The 22491-nt window shown below is 41.2% G+C and overlaps 1 protein-coding gene across 1 annotated transcript; it reads right to left on the reverse strand.

The window, feature by feature from the left end:
• Positions 1-733: 733 nt before the first annotated feature.
• On the reverse strand, positions 734-17729 carry LOC143426044 (aquaporin AQPAn.G-like). The gene is made up of 4 exons (XM_076899152.1): positions 17397-17729; positions 15306-15499; positions 2103-2246; positions 734-1241 (listed from the first exon to the last, which is right to left on the reverse strand). Exons 1-4 carry the CDS (start codon positions 17413-17415, stop codon positions 843-845), a joined length of 756 nt encoding a protein of 251 aa, XP_076755267.1. The 5' UTR covers positions 17416-17729; the 3' UTR covers positions 734-842.
• Positions 17730-22491: the final 4762 nt, after the last annotated feature.

A 22491-nucleotide genomic window follows, 5' to 3' on the forward strand; every position in this document is an offset into this window, starting at 1 on the left:
CAAAAACGCACCCTGTTTCGTCTGTTGGAAATGATGCGAGAGAGAAACGCAAGAGTTCAGTTTTACTAAACGGCTAATCGTACCTATTAAATACTCGTCAAGAAATACTAAAACTGTACAATAAACAGGACGTCCATTTCCCTTCCAGATCAAAATTGCTCGTTCAGTCATATTTCGATTTAGAAAAATACTCCCTCAACAATTCTGAATATCGATTAGGTCGAATAATATCGGTTCTATCGCAAAATTCACCATAAGAATTCCATCTGATTCGTTTGGTTCAATAATCTCCAGGGTGACGCACGTAACGGACTATAACTATAATCCCTTCCATAATGACACAAATAATTTGTTTAACCTATTAACTGCAAAATTTTGTTGTCAAGATATTTTACATTTTTTAAAAAGTCCCAAATGAGGATTGTAGCAGTTGATGGGTTAATCCATAGGTTCTTAAACAGTCCTCGAACTCTTGAACGACCACGAAAATAATTTTGACATTAATTTTACATCCTTCAACTCTTCGTTTCTATCCGAATAACGGATTTAACAAAAGTCTTACGTGGTTAAGACATTTTAAACTTGTTACTCAACTAGTTATTGGACTTAAGGTTGGGATGAGATTCGCGAAAACAATGTTGCTCAAGAGGGTGTCCTCGAACGTCTGGATTAATCAATTACATTCACCTTTCCACAATGTTAATACTTGAAAAATCATCTAATAATAATTACGTGCCTCGCCCGTGTATACCATTCAATGAATATCAACGTGTTTCTGATTTGAGTAACTTTAAAGAAGACATGCCCGGGTCACAAGTGGTGGTTCACGTTCCACTTGTTCCTTAGAAGTCGTAGGAAGCCTCGTCGTCCTCCTTCTTGCGTCTGAATGCCATTTTGTACACTACACCAGCGACGAAGCCTCCAAGGAGCGGTCCAACCCAATAGACCCAGAGATTCTTCCAGTTGCCGAGGATAACCGCAGGACCAAGCGTTCTGGCAGGGTTCATGCTGCTTCCTGTCACGGGTACAGCAGCCATGTGGGCCACAGAGATGGCCAAACCGATCGCCAACGGTGCCCATCCTCTCGTGTCGGTTCTCTTCGGATCTGTGACTGCATGGACGACCAGGACCAGGAGGAACGTGACGATTGCTTCCATGAAGATTCCTTGGCCGTCTGTGACCGATGCGCCTAGATTCGTCGCGCCTAGACCGCGAGAAGTTATGTCTGATGGGATCAGTACCTGGAAGTGGTTAACGGTTCGTTTGGAAGATGCTCTTAATGTAATATAGGTATTATAAATCTTTGTGTATTTATAATATATCATAAATCGTTTTTCTTTCGTTCAGTTCTGTAGTTATTGCCTCGGGCAAGTAAATAAATTTTACGTCTTGCACGGTAATTATCGTTGCATTCGTTTCTCGATCTTGTACCGTGTACCGATGGTTTTGATAAAAATATTGAAACGATCGTTATTGGCGCAATTGGATCAATCGATGTGTAGGCATTTTCGAAAGTGCGCTTTTACATCAAAGTGACGACGATCGGCGATCGCTTGGAAGTGATTCGACGCTTTATCAGTCGTGTCATTTAATATTTATTGCGCGCAACATTATATCACAGCCGAAAAGAGAAAGAAAAAGAAGAGAGCGATATGCTGGCTCCTTTAGCATCGTGCCGTTTTTATTGGATGATTATAGTTGCATTTCGTTGAATGGGGATCAGGTTTTGGATGACTACAGTGTAGCAACTGGCGGAGTTAATGGCTAACATGTTGCATTATGTAATTTAATGCACAAGTATCCCAGACATATAAGCACGCCGTTAACAGTCACGCTTTATCATCGTTTAAAGATATTTAACCGTTATTAGCCATTATTTAAAGCCACGATTTTCAGAAATGTTTTAATTACAACACGACTGACGTGCGTGTGCGATAGTTTATCTCTGGCAATCGTACAGCAAATTCACACCCAAGAAGATATGAATTAAGTTCTTCGAAAGAAAAAGTGATTCATTACAATGATTTAGTATCAATTAGCAACGATCAGACATCATTTCGTAATTAACTGACAATTTTTCGTTCACAGGATTTCGGGTTTACCTTCAAAACTGCTGATCCAGCAATTGCACCGCAGCATTGACAAACTACATAGCACAGTGACTTCAAAAAGCTGCAGTTTCCACTAACCAGAAGGCCCACTGTTACAGCTGGATTCACGTGGCATCCTGAAACTGGTCCTAACACCTAAAACATAAATATTATGCGTTTAAGTAAGTAGGACAAGAAATATTATAAATTTTAGTACAATCTGGCTATATCTACAAAAGCTATAAAACGATATGAGTTTAGTGTGCAGGTACACTTTATCGTATTAGTTATTATTTTATACATTTGCAACACGTTATTTCGATGACGAAACTGGATCAAATTCGTCCAAATATCCTCCAGGTCCTGGTAACTTTGTATTCAACAGAAAAGTTACATTGACGTCCCGTAAAGGAGCTAAGAATTCTTGCTTGCCGTCAGATCTTCGGATAACCGTGTAAACTTGCATGATTTACTTCGTTCGTCCTATAAGAACAAGTAACGCGTGTGCACGTTACGCGAGATTTCGGCGATACGCTCGTGGCCTTTTAAATCCGCGCCGCGCCTCGTCGGTCCACGGAGTCCCCTAATTCTAATTCAAATTTCACCATTTCTGGGGCATGGCCAACTAGCATGCGCGTCGATAGTGAGATCTCAAGTTTATCTCGAACGATTTCTTAAGGATTTTTCCATTGCCCCATGCAGTCTAGTTTCGACTTGCAAGTTTTGTGCTACTTGTGTAAACACACAGCACGCCTTAAAATATGTTACGCCATGTTACGAGGCCAATAAAAAAGTTTGAAACTTGAGAATTCATAAATCATTGGTATATTATTAATTACATTTGACTTACATTCACCTTTTCAGGATCAACTTATTCATTTAATATCGATAAGAATCCGAAAAGTGAAAAAGAATGGAGAACACAGTAAAAATACACGAAAATCCATAATGTCTATACGTGGTGAAGGGTGTTAAGAGATAAAAGAAAATTTCTGCGAAGTCCATCGCAATTAATTATACTTTCGAACGGACGCGATCGTTCGAAGTTACTTTGCAAATTGTTCGAACGTTCCTGACGCCATTACGCATGCGTTCGCGGTGAGAACAAAGTGTTATCGTTAATGTCCGTGGACCGCTCGTTCGGAAGCTGATGTCATTGTGGTGTCGTCGGAAATCCGCACCGTTTCTCCGCCTGTTCCGTTTCACAACGCGCGCCGTTTTCGAGCCCTTGAATCGCGACTCCGAGTGCCTCGCATGGCAACAGTCGCCCTTAATTCACGTTCGAGGCAATAAACGCGGCCGTATGCGTGCTCCTTTGTAGGCAGTATAAATGACGAACGAGTTTAAGAAAGATTGACGTAATGCGATTGATTTGTGTTCCTTTTTTCTGCGCCGGTAAGGTACGATCCTCTCCGGTGCGAATAGTCGCCCGAATCGGACTCGACGGACGGTGCCAGCGATTTTCGCTCGCATAAAATTAACGAGAATGTCACAATGCACCTATGAAATATTGTCGAATGTAAATTTATTTATGAGATTCCACCTGCGAGATACGAAATAGAAAGAAATGGGTAATTATTAATTCAGGAAGAACGAGAACTGGAAAATCAATTAGCCACGGCTAGAATATTTATTTTTACTTTTAATCCGAAATCTTGCGAACGTAATTTTTGTTAAAGACGTATACTTTTATAATTAGCAAATTTGTTATTTGTTTGGCTCTGGATTCAAATTCATATTCGCAGAAGAATCGTAAGTATGCATAATATTTATCACTGCGTTAATTCGATATTGTAACGAGAGAGGTGATACGTGTTTCTATAAAGGTAGTTACTTTTAGATATCGAAAATTAGCGGCATCTTCATTGTAAAGGTGTTTGAAGATATTGGTTTTTTAAGAAAGCATTCATTCATCCAAAAAAAGAACGTTAATTGAGAATCACGGATGTCACGCGTTTATGTTTAAAGCAAATAAATAAATCAATATTGACTGGTGTATTAAGTGTTAATATATGCAAGCATATTTGCGGATTAGGCGGGCAAGCGAGAGTAAATACGTCGCAGACTCTTTGGCGTCGGCCAGCAGCGCCGTAAATATTTGTAATGGCATTGTGGTAGAAACCAGTTGGAAGAAGATGAGATTCTGAATGAAAACGAGAAGCCGCAGTAGACGCGGATGCAAAAAACTATATTACAGATGAACAGAGAAAAAAAGAAATATTTAAACTCTTACAAGCCCCAACAATATTACCACAAAATACTGGACATAAAAATTCAAAAAAAAATCACGACGAAAAGAAAGAAGAAACGGGCAGGTTGCCTCCATTCACCAGTACAAAATTTTGCGATTGCATTGATATTACCATTTCTATTTTAAATATTCTATCCTGCTATTACGCGCGTCTCTGATCAGAAAAAGCTTTCCACTGACGAAAAAGATTAACATTTAAAAAAAAAGCAGTAAACGCTCATGGTGGCGATCGGTAAGGCTCCGCCATCGACGAGTAGACTCGCGTGGTTCGCAGCGAATGGGCTTAAAAATGTCTGCGGAGAAAATCGGCGAGAATTCGACAGGCGAAATAAAAAAGCGAAAGGAGATGGAAACGCGGAGTGCGGGTGAACGAAGAGAAAGAGAGGGAAGTGTAAATGCTGTCTAAATTGGTGGCTGGTCCGATTTGAGTCCGGTAGAATCGGTGGGTCGACGTTGGGCCCCCGATGCGGCCCAGTTCTCATGCACGTCGGCAAGGTCTCGGCTCGCCCCGGGCGTTCGGTACACATACGCCAGCGAGTTGCCGCGATTACGCAACCCATCTTCTCCGGATCGTACGGTCTTCCCCTCTTCTCGTTCTCGTTCAACATCCTTCCACTTGATCCTCTTCGTTCCCTTCGCCCTCTCCCGTGCGATTCGTCCGCGGTGTTCTTTATCGGCTACGGTGTCGCGCGGTCCCTCCGTGTCGAGCTGGCTGGGCATAAATTTCCGACCACGATGCTCCGAGCGACAATCAAACGGGCAGATATCGACTAATTGATTTTATTAATCACGAGGATCGAGCACGCGTGGCTCTCCCCTTTAGACTCGAGACGGGGCTACGATAATTAACCGAGCCGAGGAGAGTCCGCGCGGCGTTCGCCGGATATTAATTTCAGTCGGATGCGCGCGCGTCCCCGCGGCGAACCGGAGGCCATCGCCGTGGCGCGTGAGCCAGAAAAAAGGAACGCTATCCGGCGCGATTTTTAATTAATAACGTGGACGCCTAGCGAGAGCGACGACCGCGGGCCCTCTCGCGAGCCTACAAACGGGGAAAGTCGTTGCTGAAACTTTTCATCGGGGCACGCCGCGCCGTCCTTCGTCCGCGGCTGGCCCGTACGGTTGTTCCAAGAAAAGCAATAAACGATGCCCAGGCTTTTATTCGCCAAAACTCGCCCGGCTCCCGGTCGAACTTTTCGTGCCCCGTACGCCCTCTCCGTACCCTTCTTCTTCCTCTTATTCCTCCACTTGTTTTTTAAAAAGGGGGCCGCCGCGCGCGCCGCTTATCTCGCATTAATCTTGAATTATTAATTCTGCAAAGTGTGTAGATACCGTAGGAACGTTGCGATGGGATTTACCGGTGGCGAAATAAGCGTTCGAGGAACGGAGGCAGGTAAAAATCGTAAACTTCGAACGCTCGTGAGATCCTGAAACGAGGTCGACGCACTCGCTTTTTTTCATCCGCGAGCCGATCCTTTTTCTTCGTTTCCATGCGGATCGATTAATTTCGCGGAATTTTTTCGTACCGTTGCTCGTCACGTCTTTCCCTGATAATACAAATAATCGCAACGTCTTAACGATAGATTGTGGGAGTCCCTAGAGCGATTTATTAATTGGACAGAAAGTTTTTGGGCAATTTGAAAGTATCGTAATACCATTTCGAGTCCATAGCTTTTGAATCCTCCGCTTCAATTTTAAATAATTGATGTAGTATGTAAAATATTTCCAGACGAGTCGAGTTTGAAATTCGAGATACGATAGGTGGATTTCGCAATTCATTCAAGGATTTAGATGTGGCTGAACATTCTCTTGAATCGCGAGCGTTTATTAAGGATCGTAGAATCTCGAATTAGTTCATAAACCCCGTTCCCTCGGGCTGCTGTGACCCACAGCCTCGGGACACGTTTGTTGCACGTCCGCGGCTCCGATACCTTTGGTCTCGTTCTCTTGAAATGAATTACGGATTATAGAGATTCATTGCGATGTTATACGTGTCACTCTTAACCGTAACTGAAAGTCAATTAATCACGCGCTTCAAAAACTGACAAGTAAACGCGTAATTTGTAAACGTCTTGAGGGTAATTTGAGTATTAAAGGAAAGGATACCACGGGAAATTGATTTCTTTCAAATCGTTGCGTACACGCGCGCTGATATTTTTCAAGCTGTTGCATGTGCAAACAAGCTATTTGTTAAGCGCGATGTACAATGCGTTGATCCTGCGTATTTCTCGCAGGATTACTAACCGCGGATGTCTCAACGATGATTCGCTTCTTATGTTTGAATAACAAAATTTGCGTATCCCTTGCGCTTATTTTATTAGATCAGTGGCACATTGCCACTGTGACGGTGAAAATGGCGCGAGACAAACGAATTTATCGTTAAAAATCCAAAGGACAACAAAATATATTTTTTCTACCTTTCTTTAAACAGTTAAATGAAATTGTTCAACAGAATATTCGAAAGATGCATTCCTCCAAAATCTGCTTCCATATAAAAGAAACTCTAATTGGAAATAAGTAAAATTCGCGGTGCATGGCGGTAGGCTCGCTTCGTGCCCGCATAATTAGGGTGCACGGGTTGCACACGAGCTGGAAGGTTCGTGTATACGATCGCACGGGACAATGATCTTTCGCTCGTGGATCACGTTGCGCAACAGCTCGAGACGAGGGAGCGGTCTCTCTCATAGGACTCCAAAAAGACCTCCAGTGAGATGACTCTAATATTTGCCAAGGAATATACAAGGCTTCTTGCGACAGGATTTATTTTATCGCGGATTTCGGTCGAAATAAGAAACTCGAGACAATTGAAAGTATCGAGTACCATTAAAAATAGAAATTTTCTTTAAATTGTTCTAATAGTCGTGCTCGTGTGTTTCACCGCTGGCAAATTTATTTATTTTGCTTTTGCCAGTAAGCGTCTGTGATAGAGCTGGAATTATTGCTTTGTAGTAACGCTCAACTTCTCTAATATCTCGGCAAAGCATTAAATTTGATCACTAAAAACCATAATCTACGTTTCCTTTGCAGGAACCCTACAAAAACGGATGAAGTTGCAAAAGGTGGCTATTAAATTTCTACGTTTCATCGTAGTTGGAGGCTTCAGCCATTGTTATTTTGCGTTCACTGGTCTTCGTGTCGCAGTCGAGGAATATTTGGTAGAAAAATCGTCGCAGCTGGATACACGTAGGCGATATCCGAATAAAACGTAACAAACGATGGCACACGTTAATCGTTCACTGGCCAGGGAGTATGCGCTAAGGGTTACGCAACCGAAACGCTGCTTATCTGATGCACTGTGCACCGCGCGCGATGACGTTATGCACTTGGGTTAGTTGTTGCAGGTGTTACGCGTTACGCGTCCCTTTTTGTTTCGGCTGACGTGACAGTCCGTAAACATTTCTGTTTTATCTTATCGAGTAACGCTGCGTTCCCCTTTTCTGTCGTTCCTTTGCGCGGCGTTCAGCGAGCCTGTGAATTTAATCGAGGATCTTTTTAACCCTTCCTCTCAGCTCTCTCGTTACGACTTGGAAATCTTCGAAGAATCCATTTGAAATTTTTCGATTGACTACTTTATGATCTCAATTTTAATTATTTTTGTCCGTTCTTAATTGAACTGTAGTTAGAACGGGTTAATTGCTTTAATTTCATTCGTTTATCGACGATAACCGCGATAACGTGACACGCGAAACGTCGAAGGAGCGCACGAAGCCTCGTTTCGAGACTCTGGCTCGCGAAATCGCCCAAACTTATCTTTTTTATCCCGTGGTTCGCAGATGCGGTTACGCAACGCTGCGTCTTCTTTCAACAATTCCTCGTTCGTTCGCGACAAATGGTGCATAATGCAGGGCGGGAAACGTATGATTTGCATTCGAATTATCGCCGGCAACTCCGACTTTTCTGCCTTTCTTTTTCTCCCCTTTTACCATCCTCTTTTGTCTTGCGCTTCCTTTTAGCTTTTTTTTTTCATCTGGCGACCTTTCTTATTATCGAACGCGCCGTATCTCCGCAGAAGAAAAGAACGAAACGGCTTCGAACGCCGCTCGAAAATTGCGCATCGAGATGAATTATTCAAATTTATGCGATAAGTCGCGGATCGTGTTATTAGTCCCGAAGGAGGGAATTTACAGGGCAGTGAAATTCGAAAGAGCTTCAAAACATTGATTTCTTTTGTATACACAACGTTCCATTTTCAATAATACTCCTATTAAACACTATTTCAAACCGCTCGAACAAATTAAAGCTAAAGGAAAAATATCTCCGTGCATCTACCACTAAGAGAAACAAAAAATTCCCAAGATATCCTATCGATTCGAAAATCGCTGAGATCCGATCAGTACGGCTTAACAATTAACGGCTCGACGCAATCAAGCTTAGTCACAGCCGCGCGATCTAATAAGGTCAAAAAGAAACGTCCGGCGAGATTGACGCTCGCTACGAGCTAACTCGACTCTTCTCTATGCAAATAGTGAAGCGCGATCGAACAGAGATGAAGATTAGCTAAAAACGCGATTCGAAGGGCATCCCGTGCACACGTACGAGCACGTATGACGAGAGGAGAGTCACGCATCGGGCGATGATACGTGAGATTAGAAATACCGCGACGTCCGCGAGCGGACGGCTGCCAGGTCGGAAAGTGAAGTATCAAAGGGAACAGAACAAGAGTCGCATTAGTCGATCGGTGGTTCGCGGCGAGTCACAGCGGTCCCGAGTAGGTTGTCGGAGCCTTCGGGGCAGAATTGCACCATCCGGAAAGTTAGACCCCCTTGGGCGAACCAGCGGCCTTATTTACCCTTCTACCAACGCGCCGGCGGCTCTCCCGGGATCAACCCAGCGTCACGTGTAGAACGGCGCACACGCGTCGTCTGCATACGTAACGCGCGAGCGCGTAAAAGGCGCAGCCGAGCGCAAAAATGCGTACGGCCGGCTTTTTCTGCACGCCTAACCGCCAGAACCCGGGCATTTTTATGGTGATACGAGGAACTCGCACGCCGCTAGAAAAGGGAACCATATGTAGATATATATATTGTACTGGTGATTGTTCTAATGAAACGTGACACCTTTTTCTGCTGGTCGATGGACAATTTTCTTTCGACGCGTTGCTCTCTTCGATTGAAGTAACTTAGCAGAAGATTAGGTTCTTTTATTTCTTCATACGATGGCAAAGACGATGGCGGTTTGGCAGCTACTTTCTTTTTTGTAATGGAGAACGTGGAATTGTAGAGGGTTGGTTGAACGAAAAGATTGGAGTAAGATATTTTATTTTTCTTAATGAAGATGCATTGTTGGATTGAATTAACGTTTTATGTTATATATTGTTCTTGTTTATTGGTGAATGAAATGGCATGAAAAGAGACGGTGAAGCTGAGAGTAGTAGGTTGCACGGTGTCTATCAGTAGTCGTCATCAGTATTTGACACTGGCTGACTACTTGCACTAATGTGCGACTGTTAGTTGCAGTTATTTATTAAGAGAATGTTGTTTGTGTGCTACGTGCGCATATATTTGTATTTGTTTAAATGAAATGAGAAATTAGTAATAAAATTTATTAATCTAGTCCGTTGGATTATCACTGTTATGTAGTATAACCATTTTATTCTTCAGAAGTGGCTCCAGTAGATTTCAGTTTATTTAAATTATTACAAAACCTTTTAAATGACTAAAAATGATTAATATAGAGCATATGGGAATTAATTGACTCATAAGTTAATTAAGAAAAATATGTTTCAGGAGTGAGTTGCAGAGTCGAGCAGACCTAATCTATAGAAAGGTAATTAACAACAAATCGAAGCTAGTATTGCAATATTTTCTACCATTCGATATAAACGCGCTTCTTCATTCATTTAACAGATAACGCAAGATGTAATTTTCATTGTGTTTATCATAATTATGACAATGCACAGTGGTATTAATGCGAGTACTTAATTTAGGGTGGTAGGTGAGTCGACGCAATGATTGTGATAAATGATGACAGAACGGGAATTGGTTGAGTGAAACGTTTCGACGTAATTTAACGCAATTTAATGTAATTTAATTGCACAAAATGTTCGCAATATTTCCTAAGTAATTTGCAGGAATGAATTATTTGACATAATGAATTTCTGCATCTTTTCCACTAGTTTGTAGATGTACATGCGTTTGAAAGAAAAATGGTTATGTGGCTTTAATTAATTGTGGATCGAATATTTTCTATCTCATACAATTTTACCAGGCCGTTTCTATTTATTCACTAACAACGTAAAAGTAAACGCGAACTGGTAAATACGCGAACGGAACGAGACCACCTCCGACCAAGGATGGACTAGCTGCAGGAGTATCCACCATTTCGATCGTTATTTCGTCCACTGCCGAGAAAGGCCAAAGAGAGAGAAAGAGAGGTTGAATTAGCGATTCTAACTAACTCGTTAGTTTCTCTTCAGTTGCGTTCGATCACATCTCGAAGTAAATTAGACCAGAATGTACCAAAAAGGACAAGAAAGGATCCAGCAATGCTAATCAAACTGTTTATCATTTTATCAGATATTTCGTTAAAACTAAAAGACTTTGTAATTCATATAGAATTAGGGTAATTTAAATCACTATCTTTTGATGATATCGAAACTCTTCAAAAAAAGCAACCCTTAGAAATTGACCATTTTTACAATTAAATTCCAAATTAAAAATCTAACTATAATTTAACTAAGAAGTTTTGTTAATATCTTTTCCAATTTAAAACGTTCCTAGGTCTCTGTATATCTTCAACATCCTCGTCAAATATCTCTAAGATACCCATAAGACGTCTCCATGCAGTCTACCAATATACTCAAAGCACCTTTTTAGTCTCTTACGCTGATCGTACAACTCTTTCATCAATTCGAACGTTCAATAGATCGACCTCGAAATTTATCTTCCTCCTCGACCAACCTATTGTAGACCCGATTTGTTGTGCAATCTACAGGCTCTGCGAATAAATTCTAAGTCCTCGCAACGACAGCTTTGGACTCGACGTCAGTCATTCAGATTCGCGAGACCCGTCCCAAGCCTGAATGACCTTTTTTTTTCTCTTTTTCCTCGAAATGTCAATGGGAGGAGAGCCAACTCGTTCGTAGCTCATGCCTTCCGGTGAGGATCGATCCGTGGTAGGAGAAAGAGACAGGCAGTCTAGTTCTCGAACGTGGCGGAGGTTCGTGGTGAATCGTGGTGATTTCGAGGACCGTCACCCACGTGCTGGATCTGCCTACGCCTCGTTAAACGATTTTTGCGAACACGTTTCGGACATCTTTGCCCCTCTCGTTTCATCGACGCTGCTTGTTTTAGGGGTGGCTGAGGTAACAAGGGGCAACGTTGTACTCGCGTGAGCACGATGGCTATCGAATCGGTTCCCAAACAGGGAAATGGTAGAAGCTACAGAGATATTTAAAAACCGTGTAACATGAATTTTAAGTATCGCACGAATTCGCAAAATCAGGGAAAAAACGAACTTTCGAGCTGTAGAGAAGAGTTGGAAGAAGATCGCATTGTTTTAGAAAATTTAAGAATTGCAAGTAATAATGGCTATCTTAAACAATCTGATACACGAAAGCATTTTGTCGTTAGTAATATTTTTCATGCATATTTTTCATTTCGAATGAAAAGCTGATCTCGCATCTTTCACGAAAGGTAAGAAAAATGTATGTATAGAATTTGAAAGTAACATTTGGCGTCTCAACGGTGGGTCTTATTACAATTAGACACCGTTTCTTAATTCCTCGATACCAGTGCCGGTGAATGTATTATGTATGCGCGAAAATTGTCGAATTGTCTTCGTTGGCGTGGCGTTTGAGGCACGTTGCGAAAGCCGGTATCGGGCAGAGAGGGAAATAATGTTCCGAAGGAGAATATAGGTCACGTTTCGAAAAGATTTACTTCGTTTAATGGCACATGTTGCGATAAAATGTTGCCCCGCCGACTTGTTAGTACTTCACACTTCAACTTCTCTACCGTGCTGACACGTTGGCCACCAAGGTGCGACCCATTTTCCTCTTCGCGCGACGTGTAATGTACGTTACACTTCTTCTTGGACGGGTAATAAATTGCCAATTATAATATTGAACATTTTACAGGGGAAATTGTCGCTAAATTATTATCTTTATCGCGCGTCGAAAAGTGTGCCTGTAGAAATGACGGCTCTTGAGGGATATCGTTCTCAGAATATTTTATGTCCCGCGCGAGAAATGTTCGGTATCCCCTGGAAATTATCGAGGAAGCAATTAAACGTTCCATACATCATTCTCGTTACCAATCGACGAAAACAGATTTCTTTTATTTGAAATTTGAACCTCACGATTCGATAGAATATTTTCAAACGAATGAATATTCTGAATAAATTGCACATTTTAATATTGAGAAAATTAATGTTTTTTGTATTAACTATAAATAGTTAGATTACTCGCGTTCAATATGTTTCATTACTCGTTTGATCCGCGTATATTTGTCGAGACACGATGCGACGATCGACTTCTTGCTGCTGAGAACTGGCCAAGTTGAATTAAGTTATATAATGCACGTGTAATATAATTAATCTTCTGACTGCTTGTTGTATACAGAAAAAAGTAATCGAAGATTTGCATCGAATTGAAGTTTGCGTAAATTAAGCAATGTTTGCAATATTACGACAAAGATTCTGGGCGGTTGCAAACGTTCTACGGTTCCTTTTAAGCACGAGGTCAGAGTGTTTGTACCTTTCTTTTCCTTCGACGTTTGACTAAAATTTTGCAAAATATTCCTCTTTCCACGTGCACAGAATAAACGATGAAGACGAAGCAACTATGCAGCAGCAACTCGTAAACACTTATGTTTACGGGAAAATAAAGGATGAAATAATTCCAAATATTTCGAATCGAATTTCTTAATTATACCGTTCGTGCAAGCTCGTGTAATTATTGTGCCATTTTTATGCATATAATATATATTTTACTTAAAATTTTGTCACTTTTAGGCGAGTTAATTATCGAGTAAATTCTCTATATAATGTAATCATCATATTCAACTTAATTTCCATCGTGTCTCATTTTATAAACATTTCCTACTATTTTATTATAAACAAATGGAAATGAAATTACAATTAAATACCCGATTAAATTCTATTCCTTTTCGTAACACGCGAAACTATCTAAGAAATAGTTCTACTTTCGTAGCGAGCTTGATCCGAAAGAAGAAGAAACAAAGCGAGAAATAAATCCAGCCCGTGAGATCCCGAGGACCTTGCCCGTTCGCTTTCGTTTTCAGCGATGAATAATTTGCACGCGCGGGCTTATCGAGCCAACAAATTAATTCCCAATTTGCTAATCGACCGGAGAAAAAGAAGAAGAAGAAAAGGAGAAGAAGAAGAAGAAGAAACGCCGCGTACGAATGAACGAGACGATAGCGAGAGTAATGGAGGCGGCGCGTTCGTGAAACCTCGGCTGGCACGACGCTTCGGTAAGGTGAATGGAATCCCTCCTTTCTTTCTGGCCCCTTCCCCCCCTTTACAGCCGCAGGGTATCGGTGGTGCACGATTCTTATGGGACGAGCCGAGAACACGATTACTTTTGTCCATTCAATGAAATCAGATAAATGCGAGGTGGTAAGCGATTTATCACGTGAGTAACGCTCGCCAAGAAAAACTTGAAAGAGCACGACGGTCGGTTGCTGAAATTTTTACGCATCAAATCGTTTGCTCCGTTATCACACGTTAGAACGAATCTGAACGATATTCCATGAATCGACACGAAACTGTGCTATTTCGTTTTCGACTGGACTCACGACGAGGTTTTTGTCCTTTGACTTTGTGCATTAAGTATTTTTATTTCTTTTATCTGGTGGTCTTTCTCGCGAATAGATAGCACGATGGGAAATGGGAAATTTTAGTTTAGAATTCTAATGAATATTAAGCCGCGAATTTGAGGAAGCTTAATTATTAGATAAATGGAACATTGGTTTCCTTTTTTATCTAACACGACTCTCTTGAAACTGTGAGAGATTTTTATCGAATATTGTTCGGCATAAAAAAGTTTATTGTAACCTTTGATACCACTTGTGATCGTATTCGATAGACGAATTTCTTGCTGTAATTGTTATCGATGACTCTGAAGTGGCAACTGTGAGATTATTGGCATTCGAACGTCTCAATTCAGAGTATTTATACTTCAAGTTCCTACTTGTGCAAGCGTGTGCACAATTTTAGAAATGCGATGGACTAACTACACAATTACGTACTATGTACGAGGAGCGTGTCTCATTCCGAAGACTGCTTCCGGGATGCGATGCACGCGCGGTTATTACACGTTCTTCCTAATGAACTCTTGCAACAGATCTTTATCGACATTCACATTTCTCTACGAGCGAATAAAAGCGTATATGTGTTATGTTCCAACAAAGTCTGTCTCGAGATAAAGTGAATTTGAAATATTTTTTTTGAATAATATATAATTTAGAAAATAAAATATTACTTGGAGTTATTTGCGTAGTAGTGTGCGAATGATCAATTGCAACAAAATTTGCCAAGGTCTACTACAAAGAGTAACTATAAAACTACCCTTCCAGATCCAGATAATCCACCAGCTAAGATTCGTGCGATCTACTTAAATTTTTTCAATATTTTTTATGCATGCAATAAATCAATTCAGCTGTTCCAATATTGCTACAGTGCACAGCAGTCTTAATTAAAATTTTAATTGATGATACACGACTATTCGTTAAGATCCTCCTACAAAAAAAAGTAAAGTAAAAAATTCGAAGATCCTTGCTGAACATGACTATAAAAGTATAATATACTACTTTCATATCGCTTTCGAACCAGGAAACGTCGCGCTACCACGAAGACGCTGCACAGTTACGCACCACTCTAAGCGAACTAGTAAAGGGAAAGCCGTGGTTACGGTTTGCGGCGCGATAACAGTTAATTTCGTTGGTTAACTTGCCCAAGAGCCCTCAGCAAACCGTAAATAATGATGTAGAGAATAGGTGACTTACGTGAGCTAAGCTGGCGACAGCGAGACCAAAGGTGAACGCGATGTGCACCACCGTGGGTGGATTGTCCATGTTCCACGTGATGCAGGAGGCGCAGCCGATCAGGACCAGGAGGAACGTTCCCAGGGCCTCAGCGAACAGCATCACCAAAAACTCGACCTTCGTCACCTCCTCGAGGCCGACGAAATCTTTCGCACCTGGACAGAGAATAAAAAAGGGTTAAAGGAAGGGAGATAGAGAGAGAAAGAGAGTGAAATAAGAAGGGACAGATAAACGCGCGAACTGTTCGCGGCTTGTCGAGTGTCTCGTTGCAACATTTTGTTGGTAATTGAATAATACGCGTGGAAGCAAGCGTCGACGTTTTTCCATGCTGTCCGTCTTCATTCAGGCGTTCGAATTCGTGTACGTCGGGTCGAACAAACGACCCGCGGTGAATGCGAATTTTCGCCATTGTCGGGGTTGTCAGCCGTTTCGAGGATGCGACGATTGTTATTTTAATTTCCGTCCCCCTTGGTGTCGGTCTCGCGCGTCGATCGTTCAATTTACATTCGTATCCGCATTTCGACAAACAATACGAGAGTATCGTTACATTGAATTTAAGGTTCGTGCGCGTACTTCGATGCGCTGCTACTTTTTTTGTGCTGTTTGCCTTTCTTTCGTTCTTTGTTTTTTTTTTTTCTTTGGTTTTTGCCTTGGAGAGGATGAGATATCGTTACGTAACAGGAGTTGGTGAAACGGAGATAAATGGAAGTAGATCGTAAGAAAAGGATTTTTTTTGCAATGATAATAGTGCAACGCGAGTTAATTGAATTTATGCCAATCGAGGTTATAAAAATAGATGCAAAAACGTTGTGAAAAAAATAATTATTTGAATATCAAATGGTAGAAAAGGAAATTAAAAGTATTTAATTAGATACTATGTATACAGTGCAGCTTAGATAAGTTTATCTTTTAAGTCGACGGCCAGACCACTGGTAGAATCATTTTGTAATTCTGTACGATCTTTGGGGTTTCATAAACATCGATAAATATCGTCGAATATAGATTATATTTGCAATAAAATAATATCGTTATGTATTACTTTTAAAACTTCCATTTGATCTACTTCATCATCGTGATTGATCGTTACCAGTTTAATCTCGATAATAGAAATCTAGAATACGAAAAAAGGCATTAACGAAGAATAGGAGGGATTACGATGGCGGACAGTCGTCACACTTTCGACTAAGATATCAAAATGCCCACGATAAGAACGCTCGCGTTGCGTTCACCACTTGTGCAAACGTCCGCGGCATTTTCAGTCATTTTGCAACGTGTAATACACCGTGAAACGACAGAAATCTATGACCACTGTAATTTATTATTGAACCAACAGGCTGACACGGCGACATTGGTGCTAGGCGCTGCGGACTATCGATTGTAGTTTTAAAACGTTTGCCACGACGAACGATTGATGCGTCGACGTTGCTCAGGAGGAGGCATTAAAAAAAATAAATTGAACATCGAACGAACTGTTCCTCTTCATTCCCAGGAGAGTTCGACGCATTGGCTCACGGGCGAGAATATAAATTTATGATTCGTAGCATAATATAGACGAAGTTGAATTATAAATTTCGTTGTTTAATAGCTTTCGCCGCAGCGGATGATCATTATGATTCATGTTGATTCCTTAATGAACTGTTCCTGTCAAACTGCCAGAAGCAGAAAGATTCGAGGAGAAGTGCCTCGTTTCATGCTTCGTGTAACAACAAACTATATTTTAAACCTGTGACGGCGAATTTATAAGCGCGCGGCAGAATTTGGCACGTGGCATACATCACAGCCACCGTATATCGTCGCGCGCATCCAACATTGTATATTGTTACACTTTTCTTCGGATAATAAACAGATCGTGGCGCTCACATTTTAAAACAAACGAATCCGCTCATGAAAACGTCGCCACGTTCAACCATCTCTGTATCAACGACACGAAAAATGGCACCAGCAACCAAATGACATCCATCCGACGACACATCCGCGAAACACTTGTCAAACCTCGCAATCTAAACGATGCGAGCCGCTATTACCATCTCGAAATGAAAGTAACAACCGTACCTTTCCAATCCTTGCCCATCTTCTCCTCGACGCAGCCGACAGAACGTTCAGCAACGGAGTACCAGCGTTTTCCACGACCTACCACCCCTGTCCTCGGTTTTCACAACAGTGGAGGGCTTTTCACAACGGCGAGGGGTGATTTCCTCATCGGAACTTGGCTACCACTTCCCAAGGGTATCGATCACCGACCACCGGTCACAAGAAACAATTTCTCCCTTTCTCTCCCTATCTCTCTCTCTCTCTCTCTTCTGCCTCAAAGACAAAAGATTCTTTCGCAACGAGAAGACAATAGCCAGCAACGTATCACCTCGATCGTCTATCGTCTCGAACTATCGGGACTTTGTATCCCACGTGCAACAGGCAACACGTACGACGCGGTGTGTCGGAACGCGGAACGGGCGGCCTGGACCGTGGCGGTGCGAGAACGGAAACGGAAGAGGAGGATGGAAGAGTAGCCGGCGAGAAGAAGAGCGGTACGGTTCCGTGGCACAACGAAATTCGCGATCTTTCGACGTTAACACAGCACGTGGAGTCTCTGGGCTATTGAGTCTGCGGAGCGCGAGTTTCGCCTTCATATATCGCTGTTCTCCACTGGCGTCCTCCCCCCAATCGACACGCGGGTCCCCCCTTTCTCACCTCGTCCACCTCCAGCCTCTTCATCATCGTAGCCCCACCGATGTTGCCCACTAAAAATGTTATTCAAAACGGCCGTACGTCTATTTTGTATCGCGGTCCGGGGACGGAGGATATCTGATCGCGAGCCGCGATCGCGGCCTCCGCGTCCTTGACACGCTGCAGGTTAATTTATTCGCGCGAGCTACTCTAATGGGTCGTGTCGATTTTAATGCCACCGATCTTTCTAGTCGACCGGAGGCAAGACAACGGAGCGAGGCACCGTTTCCGTCGACGAGGTGTTGTAACTGTTGCGAATCGCGGCGTTACGATTCGAGCGATCCCTGCGCGAGATTAAAGATGGCGGCTTCGTTAGGAGAGATTCGAGGGAGACTGGGCCGTTTCAAGTGTTTAACGGAGAAGATGCGAGATAACATTGTGCGTTACGATTTGAGGAAGAAATCGTCGCACGTTGGTGCTCAGTTATGAAAATCACAGTTTTTAATTAGAGAATTTAGCTGATGTGTTCCGAGACGGGTTAAGAAGCGTTTAATAAGGCTTCGTTTCGAATGTTTCCTCTTCCAAGTGGGCAACAATGGACTCGAGATGCTTGACTAACCGTGTGTTTTCTTACGCAGTTAGCGCACCTGCCACGTTAGAAACCGTTTTGCCTCCATATTAGCAAAAACTGGTGACACAATGTCTCGCTTCTAATGGATCCCCATTATATTCGTACGTGGTCATCGTAGAAAACGTCTGCGTTAGTTGAGACTGTTCGATCAGTGGATGATGGAAAAGTGAAACACGTGAAATTTGATTTCGCAGGAAGATGCTCGCCAAAAATCAGTACCGATCGTTATCCGATTACTTAGCGATAGCGACATAGCAATTGCAACAGTGGCTACGAAGCAGGAAATTAATAGAGATTATGGAGCTTACCGAGACTATAAATAGGATTAACGATATAAAAGCGAGGATTTAGCATCCACTTGTTTATCTGCTCGTGTACATGTGTGTCTACACACAACGGGCACGTTGCATGATACAACATAACCGCATGCACGTGACCATGCCATTTTTTCCTTCTAATTTAAATATCCTCGCGTCTGCGCGGGTATATTTCACTCGATCGCGATTAAAGACATTTTATCGTACCAATATACCGCGATCTTCGCAAACTCGAATCAGAGACACATTGTTATAGTTCTCGTACGTTTCTGTTTCGAGACTAATTCTAATATCACGATCGAATCGCTCAGATAACTTATCACTGTTCTAATGCTACCCGTGTTTTGCGTACTTGCGTGACGCAGTGTTGTTCGACGGAAAGTAATGCTCGCTTGTCGACGAGACGTAATCAGAACAGGATTCGAAATGCTCCACTTAAAGCGCGGCTATCTCGAAAAGCAAAATTTCGATTTTATTCAGTGGGTTTCGTATAGAAAATTAATTCTTGTCTCGTTTGCTTTGAATACAGACACACGTCCATGCATGTAATTGCGTAATGGCATTCTAATAAGGAGTGTCGGATTGAACGGTTCTTCTTAAATTGACAGCAATTGTTATTTACGAACGACGCGATCCGTTCAGGCTATTATAAAACACTTTGCTGATATCCTTTTAATTCATCAGAGGACGCGCGGTTACGAAAAACCGGAAAAATACCTCGACTCCTAGTCTACGTTCAGTCACTGCGAAGCTAATGCCTTCGAGATCTTATGATTGTGTTCTGTTGTTTCTTCGCATTACATTCTGATGGAAAAATCGTTTTCCATGTGTAACATTCGTGGAAAGATACGTATTCGTATCAACCATGAAAATAAACAATCGTAACTGTATATAATTGTGTGGTAACACGGTTCGTTATAAATTATTGTTGTTGCTGTAAGGTATTCCATTTTAGGTTAATACTAATATCATTAATATAATAGTAATAGTAATATAATAATAATTTTAGATTAATACTTTCCATCCTATTTTTTTATTTATCTCACGTTTAGTTTTAAGCTAGATGAAGTCGATCGAGGACGCTGCAGCTCGCAAGTTTCGTGAGAATCGCAAGAAATGATCAGCATTCGACTTCGAGGCAGCAACGCGAAACACGAAGCGTACATATCTTCAGAATTTGGTTTCGAATTTATTCCGGTGTTGTTCATCTTTGATTATGTGACTTTACATTGAGCAAATAATGAGTAGTACAGTTTGGATTCTAAAAGTATTTAAGAATGGAGCAAATATTTCGTCCAACTTTAGTTTGGTTTTGTTAGAAAAATTCAGGTAATACGTTAAATATTTACACTGAAACGTACACGCACATCGTGTATTTTCTTATTTGTCTGGAGCTGGCTCACTTTGTAGTTTAACGCCGTATAAAGTTTGACGTCACTTGTTACTCTTTTGTATTCACCGTGGCGCGTTCGACTTGGAGTGCAATTTTTTCAAGTTCACGGGACATTTCTTCCCATTTCAATACGAGAATAGAAAACCGCGTCAGTCTCGTCCCTAAGTGGGACACGCGAGTACACAAAATATTAAAATAATTCCACGAAACTCATATTAAAGTAGTAAAGTTATTTTTTTATGCCAACGTTTGCGAATGTTGGTTGTCCTTAAGATACGACGCGAATCGATTTCAAATGATCGCAATTCGGGTGTTCAGGGTTTATAGCGTGTAATTGCGTGTTTAACAAGGTAATTACAAACCTGAGTTAACAACGGTATGTAAATGTCTCGTTAAAGCGATATGCGCGTGGACATTTTCCCTCCCCCCGTTATCAAAAGCTATCTACGAATGGCGTTGTTCTACCAGTAGATAACCACGCTCGTCGAATTCTTTCCGATTGCAAAACCACGCTGCACCGCAGTCGCGCACGTCCCTCGATAGTAATTAAGCGCTATTAATTGGGTCGCCGCGTAGAGAAATATTTACTGCAAATAGATCGTTCGTGCACCTGTCGCTTTGCTCGTACCGTTTCATCCTGAGAGTTCGACGAATGCTTCTGTGCCGTTGCAATTCATTTCTTTGAGGTTTTATCAAATTCTTGTAGCTACGCATTGGAACATCTGCGATATGGTCGATATTTTACTATAAATATTGCATTTCCCAAGATATACCCCTTCACTTTCTTACTTAAATTGAAATGAAGTCAGAAACTAAGCGTGAAAAGATATTAAAAATTATTTATACAAAGTCAGCTTTTGAAATGACTGCAAACAAATTTTTAAGTACTAACGCAATTTGATAAATTCCTTTCAAAAAAATCGAACACGTGCAAAATTGTCACAAGTATGTGAGAACGATTCGATTTGTTGAAAGTACGTAGTAAGAATTCCGCGCAGGTATGGAAATGTCACGTACAAAAATATTTAGGTTTCTTAAACGATAATTAAGTGTCATTAATTGGCCTCTGCGAACTATCAGCCGGTGGCACACCTGGGTATCTATCCGTTTGCGTCGTTTATAGCTAAGTGAACATGAATGGGCAAGAAAAAGACCGATACTTATGGCGTCTACAGAGTGATTCAAAAGCAGCGACATGTGACTTAAAAATCCTTAAAGTCATGATAATTTTGCGGGTTTCTCAACCTGTTTCACTGCGCCATGCAGTAATTTTTAATTAATAAGGAACTAAGATTGTTAAAAATGTACACATGAAGTATAGTCTTTATATTCATAGTCTATGTAGATAGTTCTTCATTAGAGAACCTGTACATTCGAACGCATACACGAGAAGGGAACCTTTATACCTTGGTTTCGTTTTGTGAAAATAATACAAGATACGTATTTCTAATTACAGGTGCATATACATACGTTACACGCATGAAGATAAGGTTTTGCTGAATAGAAAATCTCATCATTAGAATAACTACTTTCTCGTGTGGCTACAATGATCCACTAACCGAAGCACACCGTGCAATTAAAACTTTTTACTTCGTTAATTATATGACTTTTTTCCAGAAACTATAACTTTGTTTGAAACCCAAGTAACACGCTATGTATTTGCATGTAATCCATTAGTTTGTGATTAAATTACCATTGAATTAATGGTACTGATCTTCTGCTTACCAGATACACGTACGAATAATACCAATTGCAAACTATTAAAAAGTTACCAAATCCTAATTAACATTGTATTATAATACATACGTAAACATATATAGAAATTTATATATAGACTAATAGTACGTAGAAAGAAAGAAATTAGTATGTTTATATATAACAAGAGATAACACAGAGTAAAGTAATAAATTGACTCGTTAAACGTTAGCAATTACTTTACGTTATTTAGACGCAGTACTCCTGAACGTGGCACAAGATAAACATTTCATTCGATAGCAATAAATGCCACTTTAACATTACTTTCATCTTTCATTTCTAAACCGCACCTACGCCGTTACTAATTCAATGTGCAACGAGCAACAGAAAATGTCAAAATAAACGTGACGTTTCCTAGTCGATCTTATCACACGCGAAAGAACATCG

Source organism: Xylocopa sonorina, chromosome 8 (genome assembly GCF_050948175.1).
Source record: "Xylocopa sonorina isolate GNS202 chromosome 8, iyXylSono1_principal, whole genome shotgun sequence".
In the NCBI taxonomy this organism is placed as follows: Eukaryota; Metazoa; Arthropoda; class Insecta; order Hymenoptera; family Apidae; genus Xylocopa; species Xylocopa sonorina.

Bases quoted from the DNA above. Each gene is read 5' to 3' on its own strand.
- LOC143426044 (XM_076899152.1), bottom strand. The intron at 2,247-15,305 runs GTAAGTCACCTA...TTTATGTTTTAG, and splicing joins CTGTCGCCAGCTTAGCTCAC to GTGTTAGGACCAGTTTCAGG. The intron at 1,242-2,102 runs GTAAACCCGAAA...AACCACTTCCAG, and splicing joins CTGGATCAGCAGTTTTGAAG to GTACTGATCCCATCAGACAT.